At 39.1% G+C, this 25268-nt stretch overlaps 2 protein-coding genes across 2 annotated transcripts; both read right to left on the bottom strand.

Moving 5' to 3' along the window:
- LOC133714166 (gibberellin 2-beta-dioxygenase 2) lies at nucleotides 1–1935 on the bottom strand. The gene is made up of 2 exons (XM_062140240.1): nucleotides 1064–1935; nucleotides 1–637 (listed from the first exon to the last, which is right to left on the bottom strand). Exons 1-2 carry the CDS (start codon nucleotides 1844–1846, stop codon nucleotides 248–250), a joined length of 1173 nt encoding a protein of 390 aa, XP_061996224.1. The 5' UTR covers nucleotides 1847–1935; the 3' UTR covers nucleotides 1–247.
- Nucleotides 1936–2983: 1048 nt separating this feature from the next.
- LOC133716902 (probable LRR receptor-like serine/threonine-protein kinase At3g47570) lies at nucleotides 2984–5718 on the bottom strand. Its single transcript, XM_062143542.1, has 2 exons — nucleotides 4107–5718; nucleotides 2984–3573 (listed from the first exon to the last, which is right to left on the bottom strand). Exons 1-2 carry the CDS (start codon nucleotides 5716–5718, stop codon nucleotides 3488–3490), a joined length of 1698 nt encoding a protein of 565 aa, XP_061999526.1. The 3' UTR covers nucleotides 2984–3487.
- Between the last annotated feature and the right edge of the window lie 19550 nt (nucleotides 5719–25268).

The raw sequence follows: 25268 nt of genomic DNA, 5'->3' as shown, positions 1-25268 counted from the left end.
TATTCAAATGTAAACAATTAAGAACTGTAAGCCTTCACATTCTGAAGACATAGTTGCTCGAACTATCTGTATTATGGAAGGACAAACCATGTAATCTTCAAGGCATCATCAACTACAAGTCTCAGCCACATCTTGAGTTTAAACCCTAAACCGTACCCTAGCTAGCTCCACCCTCAAAAGAAAAAGCACATAAAGGAATGAAATAAAGAAAGAACCTGGCTGTGTATGACAATATATCATTCAAATTTCATTTCTTAATGCGAAACCTATCGAGCGGGTCTTTGAAATGCAGGCGTTCATGATACACTCTCCAAGCATAGTCCTCCAAACAAAAGGACTTGAACAACCTTCCTTCAATTTCTCTATTTTCACCAGTACTGACTATACTGCTATCATTGATTTGATGATCTCCCAGTTCATCAACATTTCTTCCATTTCCATCTTCATCATTATCATCATCCTTGTGACTGTGATCACCACCGCTTATGGCTGCTGCCGGAAGAACAGGGGAAATTTTAGTGTCGATAGGAAGAATCACCAACAACGACATCGATATGCACCGTGACTTGTTGTTACCCTCTCCCAAACCTGCCACTGGCCTTCCTCTCACTTTCTTCAACTCCCCATTGCTCCATACCTATAACGTTTTGAATTTGATGTTTAAACTTAAAGAATATCACAAATTAATTGCACATAACCGATCAAAGTCTATGCATACAAAAACGTACTCAGTTTGAAATCATAACACAAAATGATCTAATATGGCAGTATCTCAAAATCTCGATTAACTCCGTTAAAATTGTTATTGTGTAGGTTCAATTTGAAGATCAAAGTGTCATTTGAGTGCCTCTTTTTGTTTTTTTGTTTATGATATCCATAGCTTCTCTTTATCAAAAGAAGGTTTCAAGGTTATGCGGCCACATCTAACATATGACACATTGACTCTAGAATTATCAAAAGAAGGTTTCAAGGTTATGTGGCCACATCTAATATATGACACATTGACACTAGAGTGTGAAATAGTGAAAATGCAAATAGTAAATTATTGAACTTTGAAACTTACTTGAGCAATGTCACCAATAGTGACCAAGACCGATTCCACCAGTGGCACCACCGAGACCCAACCCGAATCCGCCAGCAAAGAATACTTCTGGCCACCCCTGATTTGATACTGCAATCCTACCACATAGGGGTAAAACCGACCCGCCACCGGCGTCTTACTCTTGCCCGATAAACCCTCCGCCACCCACATCATCGAACAAACCCGGGTCGGACTCTGGTCACCCTTCCCTAGAGGACTTTCAAACCCGACTGACCTACAAAGCAGCTCAGTCACCTCCAACCCTACTTTCTCCAAAGCACGACTGAACTCGCTTAGAGAAGCCAAGGACAACCCAGCAGACTCGGTATAACACGACTCGTCCAGACAAAACGACTCGCCGAGTCCCTCCACGTCATCATCGTCAACTTCATCTCCTTCTTCAAACCCAACAGGCCAGTTCCTCGGGAAACACGCTTCTTTCTTCTCCCTGGGTAGGTCAAAGAGCGACAGCGCTTCCGACTCGGCCGAGTCAGCGAGTTGGGGAGGGATGGAGTGGTCGGTCAGCTGGAAGAACCCGAGTTTCGAGGAGAGGAGGCTAGGGTTGGATCGAGCTTGGGACAGAGAGACCACCGGAACCGGAGGACACGTGGCTGGCTGTGCGCGGCGAGTGGGGAGGGAGAGAGTGGGTGGAAGACGGTGGAGCATGCTCGAGAGGGCGTCAGCCGCTGCTGACGTGGACATGGGTTTGTCCGACTGCTGGGTCGATGGCGTCGGTGGCGGAGCTGACGTGGCGCCGCCGTGCATGGTGGGTACTTGGTAGCTGTAGTTGACTGTTGAGCTGAGGAGGAAGGGAGAGCGTGATATGATGTATAAATTCTATATAGGTCGATGAAATGCATGTACTTCTTTGTGTTGTGCTACAGCGGATTTGTTTGTGGACACGTGTCCATGGATGGTAATTATGTGGGGGCATGGTTATATTAACAAAGAAATTAGTGGCTGCGATCTCTGTTTTATGACTAGATTAAGGAGCGCTGTCAAGTTCTTGATTTGTTGCGCTGTGTGACAGATTATGTCATCATTGATTTAATTCATACCTTGATGATTCTAGATTATTTTTCATGAACATAAACAAATTTTCTTTTTAAGGTTAATTTATGTAAGATTCTTTTGACATTCCTTTATACCGATGAACTGTTAATAGTAATTTTGTATAGTTCTTATATCGTTGATTGACCGTATATTTAATAGCTTTATCGTTATACTTCAAGTTTTACTAGTTAAATTTACACTGTTGACTTGTTTTTTCAATTAATAAATATTACCATCGTTAAAAATAAGAAAGACAAATCTACAATACTAGAAAATATTTATTTATTTGATCGATTATATATCTATCTGATGTTTCATTTTATTTTATATATTTGGTATTTTTGGTTGCTAATGCCCCAAATCCATGAGTGTGCTCCACAAGCGTGCTACATTAAACTCTGTATCTGAATATTTTTGTTTATGTTTTCCGGCGAACCCAAAAAATTCGTTAACTTTTGAATATATTAATGGCAATCTGCTGCCTTGTTATGAGGGATATGTTGTGCCTCTCTGCTGGTGGCAGGTCGCATGGGTGAGCCTTGAAGTGTTTGTTTATTCATAAAAAGTACCAGATATACTTTTAATTAATCCATTGTTCGAGTTTTGATTCATCACTGTGGTATTTTCCTAACTAAGTAAAAGCAGAAGATAATAATATCTGAAACATGCTCATGGTATTCATCAACTCATAGAGACATAGATCAGATATTATGCATTCTTGTTACGTACGCTTCTACTAAAGGAAAAGAAACATATTCTTACACGTACGCGTTTTCATTTAACTGATCGATAACATTTTGATAACCTTGAATAAGTAACATATAGCACTCTATATATACATGAGCCGGTACTATACAAATGGTTCACATTCATTTCTTAGTTCTTCAAACAAGAATCTGCTACAGGTGAACATATTATATCGCCTTGCAACTGCTTGATAAAATATCTAAATGCCAAGAAAGTATACTTAGTAACTTGGCACAAACTAGCTATTATTTAGCTCCTGCTAATCTGCTTTATCTCGCTCGACTGATCTCAGCACCATTGAAAGCATTTTGTACATGGTGGAGGTCCCTGACGATATCCTCCATAGACATTCTATTCTTTGGTGATTCCTCTGAGCACACCAGTCCTATCTCAAGGATTGAATGTATACACTTCAACACGTGTGTCCATCTTGCTTAGGTTCTCATAATCTCGATTTTTCTCCTCTGCTTCAATTTCATTGTTATGACCTCTAAAGCATGTACTTCACTTTGTTTTCTGCTGTCTCTTGTACGGTGGCGAGAAGAGCAGGGTCAACAATCTGCACAATTCTTCCTGGTATTGCCATCTTAACAAAGTTGTGGAGATTCAAACCATCTTTGAACTTTTCATCGATGGGTCTTCTTCCTGTGAACATTTCCAAGACCAGGATGCCTCAACACCACTTGCATACTCTGCAAACTCAGGAAACAACCCAGTACATGACTTCAATCTGTACATTATTCATTAAATCGTTGTGTATTTCTTTTTTAGAGCCAATTTAATAATTCATATGCAAGCAAAAGTTAACTAATTCATAAAGATATAGAAGAAATTTGCTTAAGAAAATCATATATATTATATACATGCTTGTATGTGTATAAAATGCCAGAGGATCTGAAAGGGTAAATAGTTAACTTCAATCAAATTAATATCAAATCATATACTAGAAGAAGGGGCCGGCAGCGGATATTTAACAGCACAAAGTTTCTGTTAAATGATAAAGTTGTTCCAGTCTGTGATTTATGGCCCTTCCCACATAAGGTGAAATTTGTACACTACTATTCACTGACAATAATTCTTTAGTACAACTATTGTGAGATCTACACTTTCCTAACATTCATGTAAACATTCAGTTTTTTAGAAATTTTCACAGTTATTTTATATCTAGTTGTTATTTCTACAGAGATATTTATTGAGAAATTTTAAAGGAGCGGAAGATCATTACCTGGAGCCGCATAGCCCATTGTTCCCCTTGTTCCAATTGTGCTACTTTGAGTTTGAGAAGACTCTGCGGTGGTTGAGAGGAGTACTCTGGCTAACCCAAAATCACCTACACAAGCAACCATGTCATCATCAAGAAGAACATTGCTTGGCTTCATGTCGCAGTGAATGATTTGAGGTTCACAATGGTCATGAAGATAACACAATGCAGAAGCCACATCATAAGCAAAATTCAGTCTTTGAAAAAGGTTCAAACTCCTTGATTGGTTTTCTCTGTGCATCCACTCCTCTAAACTACCGTTTGACATATACTTAAAAACTAGAGCTTTGAATTTATTGCCATTATAATCCGTGCTGGAGCAACAAGTGAAGATCTTCACAAGATTCTTGTGCCGGATATGATTGCATTCTGCCATGAAACTTCTGGAAGCTCCTTGTTGTTGAAGGTTCAGAACCTTTACTTCCACTACCATGTTTTCTTCCTGATCTAGAATCCCTCTATATACAATGCCAAAACTTCCTGATCCAATTAGAGTGCTCGGAGAGAATCCACTTGTAGCTTGATGAAGTGTCTGGTATGAAACCTTTGAAAGGAAGTTGATAGATAAGTCTACATATAATGGTTTCTTTTGCGTTTTTCTCCTCCAATAAAGAGATAAGAAAACTACAAACAGAAGAGAGCATCCAACAACTAAAGAAATTGTGATCTTTAGTTTGAAACCATGGCTCTTTCTCTGCTCTGGAAATTTGATGGGGCAGGCCGGTAGTAGCAATTCTGAAACACCACCACAAAGTTCTGTATTTCCAACCAATGATGCTGCACTTGTGTTCCGAAAGGCTCCTTCTTTTGGTACCTCACCTTCGAGATTATTGAAAGAAAGGTTCAAATATTGCAAGAAGGGAAGTCTCTGCAGATCTTTTGGAATTTGTCCGGACAAGTTGTTTCTTGAAAGATCAAGATACTCAAGACCTTTCAAAAAAGCCAAAGAAGAAGGTATGATTCCTTGAAAGAGATTCTCTCGTAGGTTAAGAAATTCAAGGCTTAGACAGTCTCCAATGATTTCTGGAATTTCTTCAGTCAAATTATTTTCAGAAATGTCCAGACTATGGATATTCTTCATATTACCTGCTTCCACAGACAAGCTGCCAGTTAGTGAGTTTTGTGATAGGTTGAGAATTACAAATGAGGAAAGACCAAGGACCTGTGGTGTTATTTCTCCACTGAGCCTATTCTGTGATATATCCATCTCCTGCAAATGTTGGCAGTTTCCAAGACTTGGAGGAATGCTTCCTTCTAATCCATTTGCTGATAGCTGGAGGTTATACAATTGAGTGAGGTTTCCTATGGAAGATGGTATCCGTCCCGATAATCTATTATTACTTGGACCCAATATCTGCAGCTTTTTAATTTCCCCAAAGAAGTAGGTGTAAGTATTTGGACTATTCCCTTCAACACATGATTTTCCTAAGATCTCAAGGGAAAAGGACATGCAAAGAATTAGGAGAGTATCTCTCCTAATTGCTCGAAGAATCAAAGGGAATAAAGGCAGATCACATGAAGGGAGATTCAAGGAAGTTACCTCACTGGCTTTTAAGATAAAGATCTCGAGATACATATCATTTTGTGTGCATAATCCTAAATTGATATGCATTGATTTTAATTGATCTTAAAAATCTATTTTCGGATGCATATTAAAGTATATGTTCAAAACAGTTTTAAATACCTTTCCATGTCTATCTCAATCGTTTTTAATGTGATTAAATTAAGGGGGAGTCCTTGTCTTATATAAGAGGTTTTGAAACTATGTTAAGCAGAGAGTTATCGTTTTGAATTTTATAATCGTGTTGCATAGTCTACACAAAAGGTTTTCCAAAACTCTCATTGTTGCTTTGATTGTTTGATTACATTGCTTGATCACTGCATTCATCACTTGCATATGTGATTGAGATCTGTGAGGTATCAAGGCAAGACCGTATTTGAAGACGTGTCTAGAATTCTTCATCTATACAGATTGTTTCATAGTTGTTTAGAATAGGTCTTTTACAGTTGTGAACAAGTTAGCATTGTTGCTAGTCAATGTGGTTGTGTTGAATACCACTACTTGTGATCTGTAACGATTTAATTCATATTGGATTTGATTCTCGTGTTGGCTACGTTAAAAGCCACGCAGTGAAGTTTACTCAGTGGAGATGTTTACACTGCGTCAGCAATTGCTTGTGTTCTCTTTCACTTATACCAATTAATCAACGAATTTCAATTAGTGTTCCATCTAGTGTTTTCAGTAGGGATGACACCTGTGAAAAGGTTATCCTGCAGGCCCAAGGCTACTGAACTGTTGAGATTTTCCAATGTTACAGGAATCATTCCTGATACTTGATTGCCTCCAAGTAAGAAACTAGTGAGCTGGGTTGACAAATTGGCTACGGAGTTGGGTAAAACACCTCCAAAATTGTTAAAAGTTGAACCAATTGTTTCCAATCTGCTGCATTTGTCAAGGATGTTATAAAATCCAAGTCATTGGGTGAGTAGTTTCCTAGATTGTTGACTTAAAACCGAGGACCCTTGGATCCGGAAGATTCCCAAAACTTGCTGGAACTTGCCCCACAAAATTATTGTCCCTAATATCAAGTTGTTCAAGCTGAGAAACATTGGAAAGTGAAGATGGGATTTGCCCAGTGAATTCATTTCCACCAAGCAACACAAGTTGGAGATTAGGCATGTTTAGGCCTATACCAAGTGGAATCCTGCCCTTAAACTTGTTAGCTGCAAGTGACAATATGTTCATAGATGATATGTTAAAAAGAGAGGCAGGGACCGTACCCGAGAGGTTATTGACAGCGACTGTAAAAGTATACAATCTTATCAATTGGCCTATGTCCTCTGGAATCTTGCCCACCAAATTGTTATATGCCAAGGAAAGTACATTGATTGATGAAAGATTTCCCAAGGAAGGTGGGATGCCCCCTGTCAAATTGTTTTTCTCATGAGAAAGAAACATAAGTTTTACCAATGAGCCAATATCTGATGGAATTTTGCCGGTAAGGAGGTTTAACTGCACAACTTATGATGCTCAATTCCGGGCAGGATGTCAGGTTGACAGGAAATCTTCCCTCCAGCATGTTGTAACTTAGATTGAGATGGCGCAGTCGGAACAAACGATCAACTTGCTGTGGAATCTTCCCGGAGAAGCTATTATTTCAAAGGTTGATGAACCTAAGGAAGGAGAGGTTGCCAATATAAGGTGATAATTGCCCATATCACCGTGATATGGTTCCATGCCAAGGCCGACCCTGAGGGCTGCCGGCCGCCTCAGGCCACCGGTCTCCGTCGGTTTTTTATTATTATATAAATATAAACTTCAAAGAGTTGTTATATATTTTTCTTCGCCAACTTTGTGAAAGAAATTGTCGTAGTTTAGTGGTAAGGGAATCTAGTGGCTTTTTTTTTAAGCGTCCCACCCAGGTTCGATTCACAATTTGTTCAATTCACTTTGCCTATCTTTTTTTGTTTTTTCTGGTTTACTTTGCGTTTTCTTTTATTTTTCTGGTTTCTTTTGGTATAATCACCTTTAGTTCCTTTTCTTTTTTGTGGTTACTAATGTATATGAGTTTAATTTATTTTGCCCCTTATAATCTAAGAAAACAATATACAAGTAACCATGTAAGAAACTATCATATGAAAAACAAATTTCATTATTGAACAAAACAAATTTGGTTATTATATCAAATACCCATTCATGAGGCCACATTTTTACTATTCGCCTCAGACCTCTAAAATGTCAGGAATCCATGCAGATCATGGCCTTGTAGGTTCAAGGCAGTTACTCGTTGATGCCTTCTGCCACAAGTAATTCCTTACCAATTGCAGAAGTGAGACGAAGCGTTCCATGAGTTCAAGAACCCAAGTGGATCAATGGCTATGGATTCTTTGAATTCGAGCAAAGCCAATCGATCAGTTTCATTTCCAACAGCATTTGCAACAGTGCTATATGGGAAAAAGTTTATGAAAAGGAAAAGGGTCATGACATAAAGGCATACTGACTGAAATGCACATAAGCTGGGTGCATGATTAATCAACTCCATTGAGTTTTCTCAGAAGCAAGAAGCTTGAGATAAAATTGGAATTCTGAGCGAATTATCAAAATGTCGTATTTAAATTATCTGCTGCAGAATTGAGGGGCTTAATTTGAATTGGTCAGTCTGTGCGGACAAATGGTAAACTCCAAGAATAATTTTCTTTTTTCGATTCTATACTTGATCCCACCATAGTATATTCTTGCCGTCTTTTTATCATCATAATAATTAATAATAGAATAATTAAGCAGGAAATTTCCAATAAAAGACAATGAATGATCAGACAAAAAGAAGAAATAGACCATGATTGAGACTTGTTAAGTTTTTATATCTCTAAGAATTCAAAGTCTAATGCACAATAAGGTACGTACGTGTTAGTTACTTTATTAGTGGATCCCTTCACAGATAATTGAATCATCACCACACCCATAATAGTTTTCAAGGCTCTAGGATTCAAGGGAGTTTTTGTCAAAGAACCAACATTGGGGCCTCAGATATTAATGCATCTATGGTTCTTCTAGAAAAGTTTTTCTTTTTTCCTCTTAAAGGCAGGAAGCTTTTTATTTTTCATTATTTTGAAGATGGAATTACTAATGAACTTCGGTAAAGAAAGGTTCATGAGTAACTCTGTTTATGTCTTTTAGATGACATTAACAAATACGCTGACATGACTACATGACGCAGTAGACTATACTTTTTTTAAGTTCAACACTTCAACTATATTAGTAGTACACCATGAACCTAAATTATATTATTCTTCGTTCTCTTGGAGAAGAGTGGAAAACTGATTTCTTCTTAGTCTTTCTGTTGGAAAGAGTTTTCTTTTATTCTTTTTCTTGTTATTACTTTTTTTTTGAAAGTGGGGCTGGTGCGGCTGCCATCAAGGCTTGATTAATGAAATTGCAGAATACAAGGGGGGACGTAGAGCCTGAACCCCAAATTACAATAAGCATAGAGAAAAAATCCTGAAATAATACCGGAATTCCCCACAAAATCTATGTATTCTAGCAAGCACCAATTAGCGAAAAGTGCACGGATGGCTACTCCATTTGCTTTGACATAGCGGTGACATACCAGAAAGATAATTCTATCACGAAGAAGCATAATTGCAAATAGCACAGCTTTCCCACTATGTTCCCACTCTTTTTTGGGAAAGGTTTTGGTTTGGTCCTTCTTTCCTCTTTTTTTTTTTTTTTTTTTTTTTTGTGATTGGATCATTCTTTCCTCTTTTATAATTATTCTTCTTTATTCTAAAAAAAATTTAAATAGAAGGACGAACAGTGGGTTTCTTGTTGCGATGACCCCCCTTCCCTTCATGAATATGGGAGGGCGCTTGACTTCCCAAAGCGGCTGTTGTAAAGGAGCTAATATCATCTAATCTTCTATATATTTATTGAAATGATATTCATTCTTTGGGTTGGTTACCCAGTGGAGCTGGTGGAGCTGCCTTTGCTGGATGTATTTGAAAACAAATATGGTTTTTTTGTGCTAATATGTAAAGCGTATATAGGTATTTTGAGTTGGTCGGTTTCTACCTAGTGTGTGTATATATATAAGCATGAGGTATATGATTTGCATCGTAGTGGGAAGTAATTTTGCTTATGGAAAAATTTACCGATATATTAAATAGACTTAGTTCGATATATAAGTATATTAGTTCGATACAAAAGTAGAGTAGTCTCATACTAGTCTACCAGTATATGAAGTCAGTTTATCTCTGAATGTATAGAATAAGTCTACTTCATATTTAATATATTGATGTATCGTAGACGAACTCTTAATTTAACTTTTTTTTTTTTTTTTTGAGACTTCATATGTGGAAGTTGCAACTTATCAAATAGTGAAGCTTTATCAGTAATTCAGTTTGGTTTTCAAATTTGATACTTTTTGTATAATTCATACTTTTTGTACATTGTTAAAGGAAAAACACATTATGTGCCTTCGTCAAAGTGATTGACGGAGAGGGAATCAAATAATTAGCAATCACCATCAATCAGCATGGATCAATGACCAATCAGTAGTTAATGTCATCATTGTAATTGATATTTCCGTTGTAATTCTTTCCCTATATAAATGGGCTATGAAATGAAATGAGTAGACCAATTCCAATTGCATTTTACTTTTACACGTTATCAGCACGCTCAGAGCCAATAGCCAAGAAAAAAACCCTAGTTTTTTTTAGTTTCTTTCTTCTTCCCGTCGAAACCATTTTAACAAAAAAAAAAAAAAAAAATCCGGCCACCAAGCCTAGCCTAGCCTAGGCCACTTGCTGTCCAATCGCACTGCCCAGCGCAAGTGCATTGCCCAGACCCTTCTTCCGGCCGCACAGACGCCCTCCTCCCGCCCTGCACCGCAGGGGCCCTCACAGCCCAGCGAGCACCATACCCGTCCCGGAGAAATCTCAGTCGAATCCGACCTCGACGCAGCAAATCCGGCCAAGTCCCGGTGCCCCAGACCTCTTGGCCAGCGCTTCCTCCGTCAGCCGGCCTCCATCACCAGGCCGCAAACCTCTGCCCTCGTCCTGCTCGCCGGCGTGGCCTCCCCTCTGCCGTGCGTCTCGCTCCCAGCCCAAACCAGCAGCTCGCGCTGCAGCCTTCAGCCTCCACCCTGCATCGCAGCACCTTGCAGCAGCGCAACACCGGCCAAACCCGCCTGCAGCAGATCCCAGTCACATAGCCACCTGCAAACCAGAAGGAGACGCGAAGGAAGAAGACGCGGAAAAGAAAAAAAAAAAAAAGAGAAAAGAAAAAGAGAGAAAGGAAAGAAAAAAAAAGAAGAAAAAGAGAAAAAAAAAAACAGTGTGACCCGGCCCAAAGAAAAGAGCCGGCCCAACAAAAAAAAAAAAGAAGCATAGAAAAAAAGGCCCTGAGGCCCACAAAAAAAAAGGCCCAAAGAAAGGACCAGGCCAGAAAGAAAAAAAACAGAAAACAAAGAAAAGAAAAAAACAAGAACAAGGCCCACTACTGCAAAGAGAGAGGAAGCGGCCCTGTTTTTCTCAAGCCCAAAAACATCGCTACGCACGCCTGCATCAACACGCGCGTGCGCTAGAATTGTTTTATTTTCTCCAAACCAAGTATGTTCTCTTTTATTTATTTAATTTCATACTATGGTATAATTAATTGTTTATAATTAGAACTTTTGAGCATGTTTAGTTAGATAATTTTGATCATTTGAAGCATGCCTTGTTATTTATGTTTTATATGATTATCTTTAAGCATGATTTATAAATATGTTTAGCATGTTTTATATTTTATTGCTTATGTTTTTATCATGAAATTTAAAGCATGTTTCGTGATTTTTTTTTATTTTACTCATGATATATTATTGCTAATTATTATGTGTAGTATATAATTTATTGTATATTTGTGAAATTTGAGCATGCCATGTAGTTTAATTTTATTTATGCTATGGTTATTTTTAGAATGCAACATATACAATCCGCTTTGCCATGATAATGAAAATTCATGCGCATTATACACACACACACACACATAGCATCGAAACAAATGTGACCATTACGAATCTTGGTCTTGAAATCTAATTCATATGTTTGGAAAATAATTCATGTGGATGTCTTTATGACTGCGTAATTTATATCTCCCCTCTTGTTTATGTAGATGGCTGATCCAACTCAACCTGAATTTGACATCTTGGACTCAGAAGGACTTGAGTACCATCGTTGGGTTTTCGATGTAGAAACTGCCTTTGTGGCAAAAGACTACACTACCACCATTACCGACCCCAAAGATGATGAACTATCTAACAAGGTGAAAGCAAATGCCTTAATGTTTCTGAGGCGACATATTGATCCTAGCCTACGCTGGGAGTACCTTCAGTTGAAGACACTCAAAGAACTGTGGGATGCCCTTAAGGGACGTTTTGGGAACATTCATGACACCTTGCTCCCAGAACTAACCGTTCAGTGGAATGAAATCCGCTTGCTTGACTATAAAAGGGTCAATGACTTCAACAAGGATATGTTGCGCCTAAAGGCACGTCTAAATTTCTGTGGAAAAGAACTCACAGAGGATGATATGATCCAGAAGACTCTTTCTACTTTTCCTACGTCAGCAATTATACTAGCGAACCAGTATAGGCTGGAGTATGACAACAAAAGAATCACAACATTCAATAAGCTGATCAACCTACTGCAAGTGGCTGAGAGGCATAATGAGGTTATTTTGAACAACAATGCCAAGCCTGTTGGGACAAAGAAAATTCTCGAGGCTAATTATGGCAAAGTGAAAGGTGGAAAGAACCCCAATGCAAAGGGGGTTGGACGTGCTGATCCCTACCCACGTGGCAACAATGCACCACGTGGCAAGGGAGGTGGGGGTCGTGATATGGGTCGTGGAGGCCCTCCCAATGTATGGCGCAGAGATGGTGGTGCTGGCCCTAGTGGTCATGGAAACAAGGTGCAAAGGGCACCTAAGAACTCTTCAGTCAAACAGGATAGAGTTGGCAATGAACCATGCTATAGGTGTGGAGTCATTGGACATTGGTACAAGAACTGCCAAGCAAGCAACAGAGTAGCAGCCAATTACAAGAGGTATAGGGAGTCTAAAGAACAAGAGGCTCACTATATGGAAGAAGGAGGCCATGACCCAGACGTCAACCTCACAATTGCAGACTTTAATGGCAACAAGGAACTTGCTCAGTCAACTGATGCCCCAGATTTTGACTGATCTGCCTTATTTATTTTATTTTCCAAAAACAGTTGTGAAGGCATAATGCCTCATTTTTAATTAGACTATTACTTGGTCTTAAAGTTTATTTCAATAATGGTTTGATGAATTAGATTTCTGAACAAAGACCTTGATTTGATTATCGTTGGCTTATTAATAAATTTTGAATTTTATTCTGAAGCACTGAATTTATTCAAATTTATTTACTACACATATTTACATGGTTCGAAATTACACTATAAATATGTAAAGCAATACATCTAGAGAAAAAAATTATTAGAATGAAAAGATTATCATTCTACTAAAATAGAAATACTCTAAAGAATATGAGATATATTTAAAGTCACAGACGCTCTATATGCACCAAGAGCTAATCGAACCTTGTTAAAGTTTCAAAGATATTTGTGCCAACGGTTATCATGTAAAAAAACACTGTGAGAATGGACTTGAATACATTTATATTACCTCTAATAAATGTGGAAGGAAACACATTTTAGAGAAACTTATGAGTCGATCTAGTAGACTATACCTCACTACGATTCGGATCATTGAATCCTATGCTGTCACCAACAATGAAATGTGGAACACTGACTCATACAGGCTTTGGCATGACCGCCTAGGGCACCCCAGTCGTGACATGATGATCCGTAGTTTAAAGAACTCATATGGACATCCCTTCTTTCGAGTGAAAAATAAAATGGGACAAAAATCAGTCACACTGCAAGGTGTCGGTCCTAGTACTGCTCAAATGCAGTCATTGCCTTCTGAAGTACTAGAAGCACTACCCCCTCCCATTATACCTCATTGACTATTTCAAAGGAAAATCACTCGTTTTGTAAAGCCTGCTCTTTAGCAAAAACAGGATTGAGACCTTTCTATGCTAAAGATACAAAACAAAACATTTCATTCTTACAAAGGATACAAAGAGATATTTGTGGACCTGTCCATCCAGAATGCGGACCATTCAAGTACTTTATGGTTCTGGTGGATGCTTCGACAAACTGGTCACATGTCGCTTTATTGTCCACAAGAAATGCTGCAAAACTCCTAGCACAAATTATACGTTTAAGGGCTCACCACCCTGATCACCTTATCAAGTCTATAAGGCTTGATAACGCTAGAGTTTACATAAAAAGCATTTGATGATTATTGCATGTCTATCGGGATCGATGTAGAGCATCCTGTACCCCATGTGCATACACAAAATGGTCTCGCAGAAGCCACCATCAAAAGGCTACAAATGGTGGCTAGGGCATTGGTTATGCGCACCAACCTGCCTATATCTGCATGGGGTTATGCAATATTGCACGCATCTTTACTTATTCGTTTCAGACCCTCAGCTAGCCAACCATTTTCTGCGTACCAGTTGGTAACTGGATATGAGCCTGACATTTCACACTTACGCATATTTGGTTGAGCAGTATATGTGCCTATTGCGCCCCCACAGCGCACCAAAATGGGTTCTCAGAGACGATTAAGTATTTATGTTGGATACGAATCCCCAACAACTATCCGCTATTTGGAACCCTTGACAGGCGATCTATTTACCGCTAGATTTGCGGACTGTCACTTTGATGAGACAGTCTTCCCGTCGTTAGGGGGAGATAGGAAAAAGGATTTTACAAGGGAACGACAGGAATTGTCGTGGTTTGTCCCCACTCTGTCTCATTTTGATCCCCGCACTTCACAATGTGAAAGTGAAGTGAAAAGAATAATCGATCTTCAGAACGTAGCAGATTCGATGCCTGATGCGTTCACTGATATCGCAAAAGTGACGAGATCACATATACCAGCTGCAAATGTGCCTGCAAGGTTAGAAGTCCCCAACAAGGGGCACGGTGCTGTAGATAGAGGCACTGCAACCACACTTAGTGGAGGTGTGGTTGAGGCCGTGGCTCCCCAAAGGAAGAGGGGGAGACCACTTGGTTCCATTGACACTCACCCAAGGAAGAAGAGGGCGAGTAAGGCACAAACCAATCATCAATGTATAGAATCCCTCTTATGAGATTGTCTCTGATTATAGTTATGTCCATGAATCAATACTGGAGGACGCTCCGATGTTTAAAATGATTCTAGAGAACAAAGAAATCTCAAAGGATTATGAGAGTGCGTATGAGTTGATAGAAATATCTTCCATACACATTGATGATATATACTATTGCTCAAGGAATCATAGAGCACGATGATATCGAACCACGCTCTGTTGTAAAATGTCAACAAAGAGCAGATTGGCCTAATGGAAAGAAACAATCCAGGCAGAATTAGATTCTCTGACAAAGAGACAGGTATTTGGTCCGGTAGTGCTAACCCCACCAAGTGTAAAGCCTGTAGGACATAAATGGGTCTTTGTCAGAAAGCGTAATGAGAAGAATGAAGTCCTGAGGTACAAGGCTCGCCTTGTGGCGCAAGGTTTCTCATAACGCCCTGGAATTGACTACGAGGAGACATACTCTCCCGTAATGGACGTTATAACGTTCCGCTACTTAGTTAGCTTAGTAATTTCCGAAGGACTGGAAATGCAGCTCATGGATGTGGTTACTACATATCTCTATGAGGATCTAGATTCAGAGATATATATGAAAGTGTCTGATGGCCTTACATTACCCAAGTCAAGTGACTCTAAACCACGGAGTGCGTTTGCAATTAAGTTGAAACGCTCACTTTACGGAATGAAACAATCCGGGCGGATGTGGTATACCTGTCTAAGTGACTACTTGATTGGGAAGGGATATAAGAACGATGAAGTATGCCCCTGCATATTCATAAAGAAAACAAGTTCCGGATTTGCAATTGTAGCTGTATATGTCGATGATATGAACATAATAGGTACTCTTGATGAAATAAGAGAAACCGCGAGCTACTTGAAATCCGAATTTGAGATGAAGGATCTTGGGAAAACTCGATTCTATCTAGGCCTTGAACTAGAACACCGAGTTTGTGGAAAACTAATCCACCAGTCTGCGTATGTCCAAAAGTCAGGCGATATAACATGGACAAAGCGCATCCTGCTAGCACTCCCATGATCGGTCGAAGCTTGGATGCAAGGAAAAATCCATTTTGTCCAAAGGAAGATGACGAAGAGGTGTTGGGAGCTGAAATTCCCTATCTAAGTGCAATAGGCGCATTATTGTACCTAGCCTAATGTACTCGACCAGACATTGCATTCTCAGTGAACTTGTTAGCTAGATTTAGCTCAGCGCCAACGCAGCGTCACTGGAATGGTATCAAGAACATCTTCGATACCTAAAAGGAACCATTGACTTGGGACTGTTCTTTCCCTACAGAGAGACAAGAGGGACCGCATATGGAACTGCAATCCCTAAAGGAAATGTTGATGGCGAAAGCGCCACTCCCTACACCGAAACGCCAAATGACGTTTTGGTTGGTTTTGCTGATATTGGGTATCTCTCTGACCCACATAAAGGTCGTTCCCAAACTGGTTATGTATTTACCAGTGGGAACACGACGATATCTTGGAGATCAACCAAGCAAACTCTTGTGGCTACCTCCTCAAACCACTCAGAGATCATTACTCTACATGAGGCGGTTCGTGAGTGTGTATGGTTAAGAGCTATCATCACACATATTCGAGGGACTAGTGGTTTGAGCTCTACCATTGAAGTGGCTACTTGCATTAATAAAGATAATGCAGCTTGCATCGAACAGATGAAGCTAGGGCATATCAAGGGTGATAATACAAAACACATATCACTAAAGTTTTTCTACAATCAGCAACAACAGGCCCTCCTCAAGATTCAAGTGAATCAAGTAAGGTCTGAGGAGAATGTGGCAGATTTGTTCACCAAATCATTGCCTAAGGCCATATTTGAGAAACATGTGAAAAGCATAGGAATGTGAAGACTTTTCAAGCTCCCTTGATTAATGTAAGGATCAGGGGGAGGTGTAGACGTTAGGGGGAGTCTAACACACAAATGTTTAAGGTGCGTTGTGCTCTTTTCCTTCGATCAAGGTGTATTTTTGGTCTCACAGGGTTTTTATTGTTACTTGGCAAGGTTTTTAGTGAGGCAACAATTCATGCACCATTTCATCTTTGACTTGGCACAAGGGGGAGTGTTAAAGGAAAAACACATTATGTGCCTTCGTCAAAGTGATTGACGGAGAGGGAATCAAGTAATTAGCAATCACCATCAATCAACATGGATCAAGGACCAATCAGTAGTTAATGTCATCATTGTAATTGATATTTCCGTTGTAATTCTCTCCATATATAAAGGGGATATGAAATGAAATGAGTAGACCAATTCCAATTGCATTTTACTTTTACATACATTTATTTTTCTTCTAATTTACGTGTATTATTTATGTGTTGCTGTTGCCAATTGACATTTGGTCTAGTACTCTAGTCCGTGAACCAAAATGGGCTTGTAGAAAGCCCAAGCTGAGCCTAAAAAGTAAAGAAGAAGATGAAATACAGAAAATGGAGTCCACAGGTCCAGTAGCTGTATTGGAATTTGGAAGGCATGTTAGGCACTGTGGTCTTCCCCCACTTCGTAAGTTTCCTCTCGATTCATTTGTCATTTCACTTTGTTTATTTCCAGATTTATCAGTTCTTAAATCCAATCTTTAAAAATCCGTAATATTAAATTATCAATTCCACCAAATGAACCTTTACGATTTCGATTCATTTCAGTTTCTTAATTCAAGTTTTAGGAATTGAAACGCTCGCTTTGTATATCTTGTGCTCCATCTATGTTGTGTTGCACAGGAAACATACTCTATAATCTGTTAGCACATAAAAGTGAAAAACAAATGGATTACACAATAGCTAACACACTAAAAATACCGTCTTCTTGCACATATTATGAAGAAGAATATAACAGCACATACCGTTTAGCTTCTCCTTGGTCTCTCCCGACGAATCTCAACACCAATATAAGCATTTTGTATGTCGTGTAGGTCCCTGAGGACATCCTCCATAGACATTCTATTCCTTGGGGATTCCTCCGAGCATGCCAGTCCGATCTGAAGGATTGAATGTATAAAGTTCCACACGTGTGTTCATATTGCTTAGGTTCTCATAGTCTATATTTTCCTCTTCTGCTTCAATCTCATTGTTTTAACCTCTTTGCATGTAGTTCACTTCGTTCTCTGTTGCTGCAGGAGCTGTCTCTTCTAGGGTGGCGAGAAGAGCAGGGTCCACAATCTGCACAGGCCTTCCTGGTATTGCCATCTTAACAAAGTTGTGGAGATTCGAACCATCTTTGAACATTTCGTCGGCAGGTCTTCTTCCTGTACAAATCGCAGAATATATAGGCTTTAGCTTATCAGCTATCATCACGACATTAAAGAAAGAGTAAAATTTCTTTGAGGTTGTTATTTTCTTATGTTCAGTACAGGCCGGCATGGTTCCATTTTTTGACCAAGAATCTGCATATGGCCGGTTCATCAACCAATTTTCTAGACACATGCCATTGTGCTACTAAAAGCCATTCAATTCAATTTCATTTTCATCTAAACCGTGTCCAGCCACCAACTTAAAAAAAACTTGTTTATTCCCGCCACGACCAGATCAATTACAAGTTCATTATGGAGACTTATATATCCTGGGAAAGGGTCTAACAAGATTTTAATATTGTAGGTTTTTAAGAAGTGTCGTTAGAAAGGGTTCAAGGCCACAACTCGTCGATGCCTTCTGCTGCAAGTAATTAACTTCATGCCATGGGCGACTACGGATTCTTTAAATTTGAGCAAATTAAGCGAATTGATCAGTTTTTTTTGCGGAATGCATTTGCACAGAAACTGGGTTTATGAAGCTGCATTGAGGTAGAGTGAGTGAAGAGAAATAGAATTGCTTTGATTGATTGTCGTGATTGATTACAAAAGAGAACACATATTTAAACTACAAGCATGGAGAAGACAGCCAAATAAAATGTGGCAGACAAGCCTCATAATCATGCCGAATACAAGGTGTGGCAGACAATAGTTCTTGGCACATAGCACAAGGAGCATGCTTGCTTCCCCACACTTTTCCTAAAGCTAGTTACATCAATAGCAACATTAATAACATATTAATACTCCCCCTCAAGCTGGATCCAGAAGATTGATGGATCCTCCATCAAGCTTGGAAAGCAACGTGAGAAACTAGTCGGAAGGAAGAGATTTTGTGAAGATATCTGCAAGTTGATCATGGCTTCGAGTGAAAACAGTATCAATCACCTTGTTTTGAACTTGAGATCTAACATAGTGGCAATCAACCTCGATATGCTTGGTGCGCTCATGAAAAACTGGATTGGCAGCAATGTGCATTGCTGCTTGATTGTCGCAAAACATAGGAATAGGTTGATCATGATAGATTCCTAAATCAGATAGAAGATATTTCAACCAAATCAACTCACAAGCAGTAGAGGCCATGGCCCTATATTCAGCCTCTGCACTCAATCGAGCAATTACAGTCTGTTTCTTGCTCTTCCACGACACTAAATTTCCACCAACAAAAGTGCAATAACCAGTGGTAGACTTCCGATCACAGGCATTTCCAGCCCAATCTGCATCAGAGAACCCCATTATCTTTGTATGTTGATTATTTTACATCAGTATTCCTTTGCCAATGGAACCCTTGAGATATCTGAGAATCCTTTTGACAATCTGCAGATGTGCTTCAGTGGGTGCATGCATAAATTGACTAACCAGACTTACTGCAAAAGTAATGTCTGGTCTTGTAATTGTGAGGTAGATCAACTTTCCAACAAGTCTTTGGTACTCACCTATATTACGGAGTCTATCACCTTCCAGTTTTAGTTTCAATTTGCTGTCAAGGGGTGTGGCACGAGGCTTGCTGTCCATTATCTCAGCTTCTTCCAAAAGATCCATTAAATACTTTCTCTGGTTTAGAAATAGCCCCTTGGAAGATGTGGCCACTTCAATACCAAGGAAGTATTTTTTTGGATTAAATTATGTTTAGTCCCTGTACTATGACCATTTTTTCGTTTCAGTCCCTGACATTCTCAATTAATCTGAAAAGTCCTTAACGTCAAAATTTCTGTCTGATTGGTCATTCTCGCGTCAAATTAGGAGTTGGCCTTAGGTGAAATGTCCAATATACCCCTCTGTTATTTCTTTTTCCTTTTTAATTTCTTTTTCTCTTTTTTTTTTTCTTTTTCCTTCTTAATTCCTTTTTTTCCTTTTTTTCTTTTTTCTTTTTCCTTTTTAATTTCTTTTTTGCTTTTTTATTTTTCATTTTTCCTTTTTAATTTCTTTTTTTTTCTTTTTTTCTTTTTTCTTTTTCCTTTTTAATGACCATCGTATCCTGCTGCATCGGTAGCGCCACGTCGGCGAACCAATCCAGATCGACCCGAAACCCCAATTCTTGTTCTCCACGCCGGCGTTTTCCTTTTCCTTTTTTTATTTTTCTTTTTTCTTTTTTCCTTTTTAATTTCTTTTTTCCTTTTTCTTTTCTTTTATCTTTTTTCTTTTTCCTTTTTAATGACCATCGTATCCTGCTGCATCGGTAGCGCCACGTCGGCGAACCAATCTAGATCATCCCGAAAACCCAATTATTGTTCTCCACGCCGGCGGCCATTTTTCTTTTCCATCATTATTCTTCTTCTTCACTTCTGGTTTTGGTCAACTTGGCCATCAAAAACCATCATTTCAACCAGACCCAAAATCCAAATCACCATTTTGAGCAAGACCGAAAAACCTCAGGGTATGAAAAAATGGTAGTTTTCAGTGAAAAGTTTCCAAATTGAGGCTTGATGTGGAGAGAGAAAGTGAGATTTGAGTAGGAGAGAGAGAAGTAGGCTGTGAAAACAAGAGGAGAGTGGTTTAGCGGTGAATTTCCGAGCTGATTGGGATCTGCTTGTGTTTGGGAGATGACGTCGGCGACGATGGAGGCGAGGGCGGATCCCAACAGAGGGAGATGGCTTCAGAGAAGGTGAAGAAGTGATCGATCAGCTCCTAGCCTCTTACTTTTGCTCGATGTCCATCTCTATACCGCCAAGCTAGGTCTTTGCTGGGTTTGGTTTCAATTTGGGGAGAGAAATAGATGGGTTGTGGAGTTTGATCGGAATGGGATTGGTGGGTTGAGGAAGGAGAAAGTAGGCAAAACAAAAAGAAAAAAAAAGGAAAAAAAGAAATTAAAAAGGAACAAGAAAAAAAGAAGAAAAAGCAAAAAAGAAATTAAAAAGGCAAAAAAGAAAAAAAGGAAAAAAAATTAAAAAGGAACAAGAAAAAAAGAAGAAAAAGCAAAAAAGAAATTAAAAAGAAAAAAGAAAAAAAGAAATTAAAAAGGAAAAAGAAAAAAAAAGGAGAAAAAGAAATTAAAAAGGAAAAAGAAATAACAGAGGGGTATATTGGACATTTCACCTAAGGCCAATTCCTAATTTGACACGGGAGGAACCAATCAGACGGAAATTTTGACGTTAGGGACTTTTCAGATTAATTGAGAATGTCAGGGACTGAAATGAAAAAAAGGTCATAGTACAAGGACTAAACATAATTTAATCATATTTTTTTCAACACTCCTAAATCCTTAATGGCAAATTTATGATGCAAGGATTTCTTAAGAGTGTTGATCTCATCTTCATTCTCTCCTGTAATAATAAGATCATCAACATAGACAAGCACCACTAATCTCCCAGAGCTACCACTTCGAACAAACATAGATGAGTCTGCGCTGCTTCTTCTAAAACCGTTTGCTTCCAGACCAGAACTAAGCTTAGAGTACCATGCTCGAGGAGATTGTTTCAATCCATATAAGGATTTGTGAAGTCTACACACCAAACTGGGATCACCTTCTTGAGGATGACCTGGAGGAAGTTGCATATAGACCTCTTCTTCAAGATCCCCATGAAGAAAAGCATTTTTGACATCCATCTGGTATAATGGCCAAGAATTATTAACTGCAACAGATAGGAGAACTCGAACTGTGTTCATTTTGGCAACTGGAGCAAATGTCTCCTTATAGTCAACACCAAAAGTTTGAGTGAATCCTCTTGCTACCAACCGAGCTTTGTGTCTTTCGATTTCTCCATTTGACTTGAACTTTGTTTTGAAAATCCATTTGCTTCCTACCACTCTTTTTCCTTCAGGAAGTTTAACCACACTCCAAGTTTGATTTTCATCCAAAGCTCTCAGCTCTTCTTTCATAGCTGTAGTCCAGACACTTTGTTGTGTGGCTTCTTGATAGCTTTTAGGTTCTGATGCATTTGAGATTTCAGAGAGAAAAGCAGCATGAGCTTTTGAGATCTTGTTGTAAGATACAAAGTTCTCCAGGGCATACTTAGTGGTGTACACTTTGTAATCTTGCAGCTTGAGAGGAGGCCTCCTTGTTCGAGTAGGATATCTTCTTGGAATGGGGATAGCTTGTCCTGATTCTGGAATAATTTCTTCTGGGTCATCAAGGACATCATTTTGGTAGTCACCATTGTCCTGAGCAGGAGAAGAGTGGGTTTCTGGCTCAGGTGATGCATCTGGTACATTTGGAGCAGTGAGATCTGTTCCTATTTGTTGCATGTGAACATCATCTCTTGGTAATTCCAACTGAGAGGTTCTGCTATCCTGTGAGGTTGATCCAGAAATTGGCAGAGAAAGGAAATCATGAAAGAACTCCCCCTGAGGAGAGGAATCAGGAGCACTAAAAAAAGAAGTGTTCTCAATAAATCGAACATCCCTCGATACAGACAGCTTCTTAGTGTTTGGATTAAAACACTTATATCCCTTTTGTGTAGTTGAATATCCCAAGAAAATGCACTTTACAGCCTTGGGATCTAACTTATCCCTATGAGCATATTGCACATGCATGAAAATGCACAACCAAAACCTTTGAGGTGTGTAATGTCAAGTTTTCTTCCTTTCAAAATTTCATAGGGTGATTTGAAATTAAGGACTCTACTTGGTAATCGGTTTATAAGGTAAGCAGCAGTGAGGACTCCTAGTGACCAAAATCTTTTGGGAACATTCATTTGAAACATTATGGATCTTGTCTTTTCAAGGAGGTCCCTGTTTTTTCTCTCAGCAACACCATTTTGTTGTGGTGTTCCTACACAACTTGTTTGATGTAAGATCCCATTTGTGCTTAGAAATTGTGACATGATTTTAGACATAAATTCGGTACCATTATCTGATCTGAGAGTGTGGATTTTAGTTGAGAGCATAGTTGTGACAAGATTATAGAAATCTTTGAAGACAGACACAAAATCACTCTTAAGCTTCAGAAGATATAACCAAGTGACACGAGAAAAATCATCAACAAAGGTAACAAAGTACTTATAACCATCAAAGGAATCTAGAGGAGCCGGTCCCCAGATATTAGAGTGTATAACTTCAAAAGGTTTACTAGCTCGAGATACAGATGAACCAAAAGGAAGTCTAGTAGACTTAGCTAGATGACATATTTCACATTGAAAAGGTTCTTTACATAGATTTGGAAATACAGAAGACAAAACATGTTTTGAGGGATGAGCCAAACGCTGGTGCCATAGCTGATGTTCTTGAGCTAGACTAAGATTAGCTTGGGAGACTTTGGGAACTCTAAAATCCTTTGAGAGGTAGTATAGTCCATTAAGGAAAAAACCTTCACCAATCTGCTTCTTGGTGGCTAGATCCTGGAAAACAACCTTGTCAGGATAAAAAATGGCAAGGCATCTTAGAGAATTGGTAATCCTTCCAACTGACATTAATTTGAAGGGAGAAGATGGTACATACAAGGCTGTGGATTTTATGGTTTCTGAAAGAATGTTTATTTCCCCTTTTCCTAAAACTGGCACACCTCTACCATTAGCAACAGAGACATGAGAAGGAGTTGACAATTTTTCAAAGTTTTGAAGCTTAGAGTTTTGGTTTGTCATGTGATCAGTGGCACCCGAATCTATTATCCAAAAATCATTCATACTACTTGCACGTAAAGCTGTAGAGAAAGCTTTTAAGATACCTGGCACATCATGCTGAGTTATTCCATCTGCCTCTGCTAGAAAACCAGCGAATTTTCCAAGTAAGGCTGTTGAGTCTTCAGTAACAGCCTCTTGTTCATTTCCTTGCTTCAATTTGATATAGGCTGCAAATTCATTTATCAGTGCAGCTGGATTTGCAGTGAAGTTTAGTAATCCCTCAGTGGCAGAAGCAACATGATTTGCTTTGTGACCATGATTTTTTGGAAAGAACCTGGTATCTCTGGCTTGCTTATCAAACTTGGGTTTGAGTTCTGGATGCAGTATCCAGCACCTCTCTCTGAGATGCCCAGGATGATCACAGTAAGTACAGTGAAGATCGGGGCGTTTACCTCTGTAAGGTTTCTTCTCAGCTGGCTTATGATCACTTGAAAAAGCTCTAGCTTCAGAGACAGATGTCTTTGAGTCTTCATTCATGACTTTTCTCCGAGTCTCTTGATCACGCTGAATGGTAGAGCAGATGCTGGTCAAGGTTAGTAGTTCAGGAGTCATGAGTATGTGGCTGCGAAGATCTTCATACTCAGGTCCTAAACTGGCTAGGAGCTGGAACACTTTATCTTCTTCGGCCATTTTTTGTAGAATAGCTGCATCTGTGGTGTGAGGCCTATAGATATTTACCTCATTCCACATGTTTTTCATGATGCCAAGATGATGAACAAAGGAGGTTGCTCCTTGCTTGAGACTGGTGATGTCTCTCTGAAGTTGAAAAACTCTGGCACAATTATTTTGGTTGCCATACATTTCTTTCACAGATTTCCAAATATGCTGAGAAGACTCAGAATAGTTAAAGATCACAGCAACAGATGGCTCCATAGAATTTAAGAGCCATGACATGACTAGCTGATCTTTGCTGAGCCATGCTTCATAATCAGTGGATAGAGGTGGTGGGATTTGAATGTCACCATTAATGTAGCCGAGCTTGGATCTTCCACCAAGAGCAAGAGTGATCGCTCTTGACCAAGATATATAGTTGAACTCATTGAGTAAAACTGAACACAGACGTTGATTCGGGTTTGAATCACTTTCATAACTTTTTGGTGTAGAGGAAGAAGAAATGGAGCTATCTTCTCCAGACATTTTCAGACACAATACAGAAGAAAGAATCAGACAGGAAATTGGCCCTGCTCTGATACCATGAAGAGAAATAGAATTGCTTTGATTGATTGTCGTGATTGATTACAAAAGAGAACACATATTTAAACTACAAGCATGGAGAAGACAGCCAAACAAAATGTGGCAGACAAGCCTCATAATCATGCCGAATACAAGGTGTGGCAGACAATAGTTCTTGGCACATAGCACAAGGAGCATGCTTGCTTCCCCACACTTTTCCTAAAGCTAGTTACATCAATAGCAACATTAATAACATATTAATAGTGAGCTACAAAACTGTCGATTAAAAATTTCAGAACATATAGGCTAATCCTTTGACGGAGTTGACGACTTTACTGTTGCTAGGTACGGAAATTGGGTCGGGGTAAAATCTTCAGGTATCATTTT

The sequence above is a fragment of the Rosa rugosa genome, chromosome 6 (assembly GCF_958449725.1).
Source record: "Rosa rugosa chromosome 6, drRosRugo1.1, whole genome shotgun sequence".
Taxonomy (NCBI): domain Eukaryota; kingdom Viridiplantae; phylum Streptophyta; class Magnoliopsida; order Rosales; family Rosaceae; genus Rosa; species Rosa rugosa.
The sequence above is the reverse complement of the archived record's forward strand: the minus strand, read 5'-3'. Positions and strand labels throughout refer to the sequence as shown.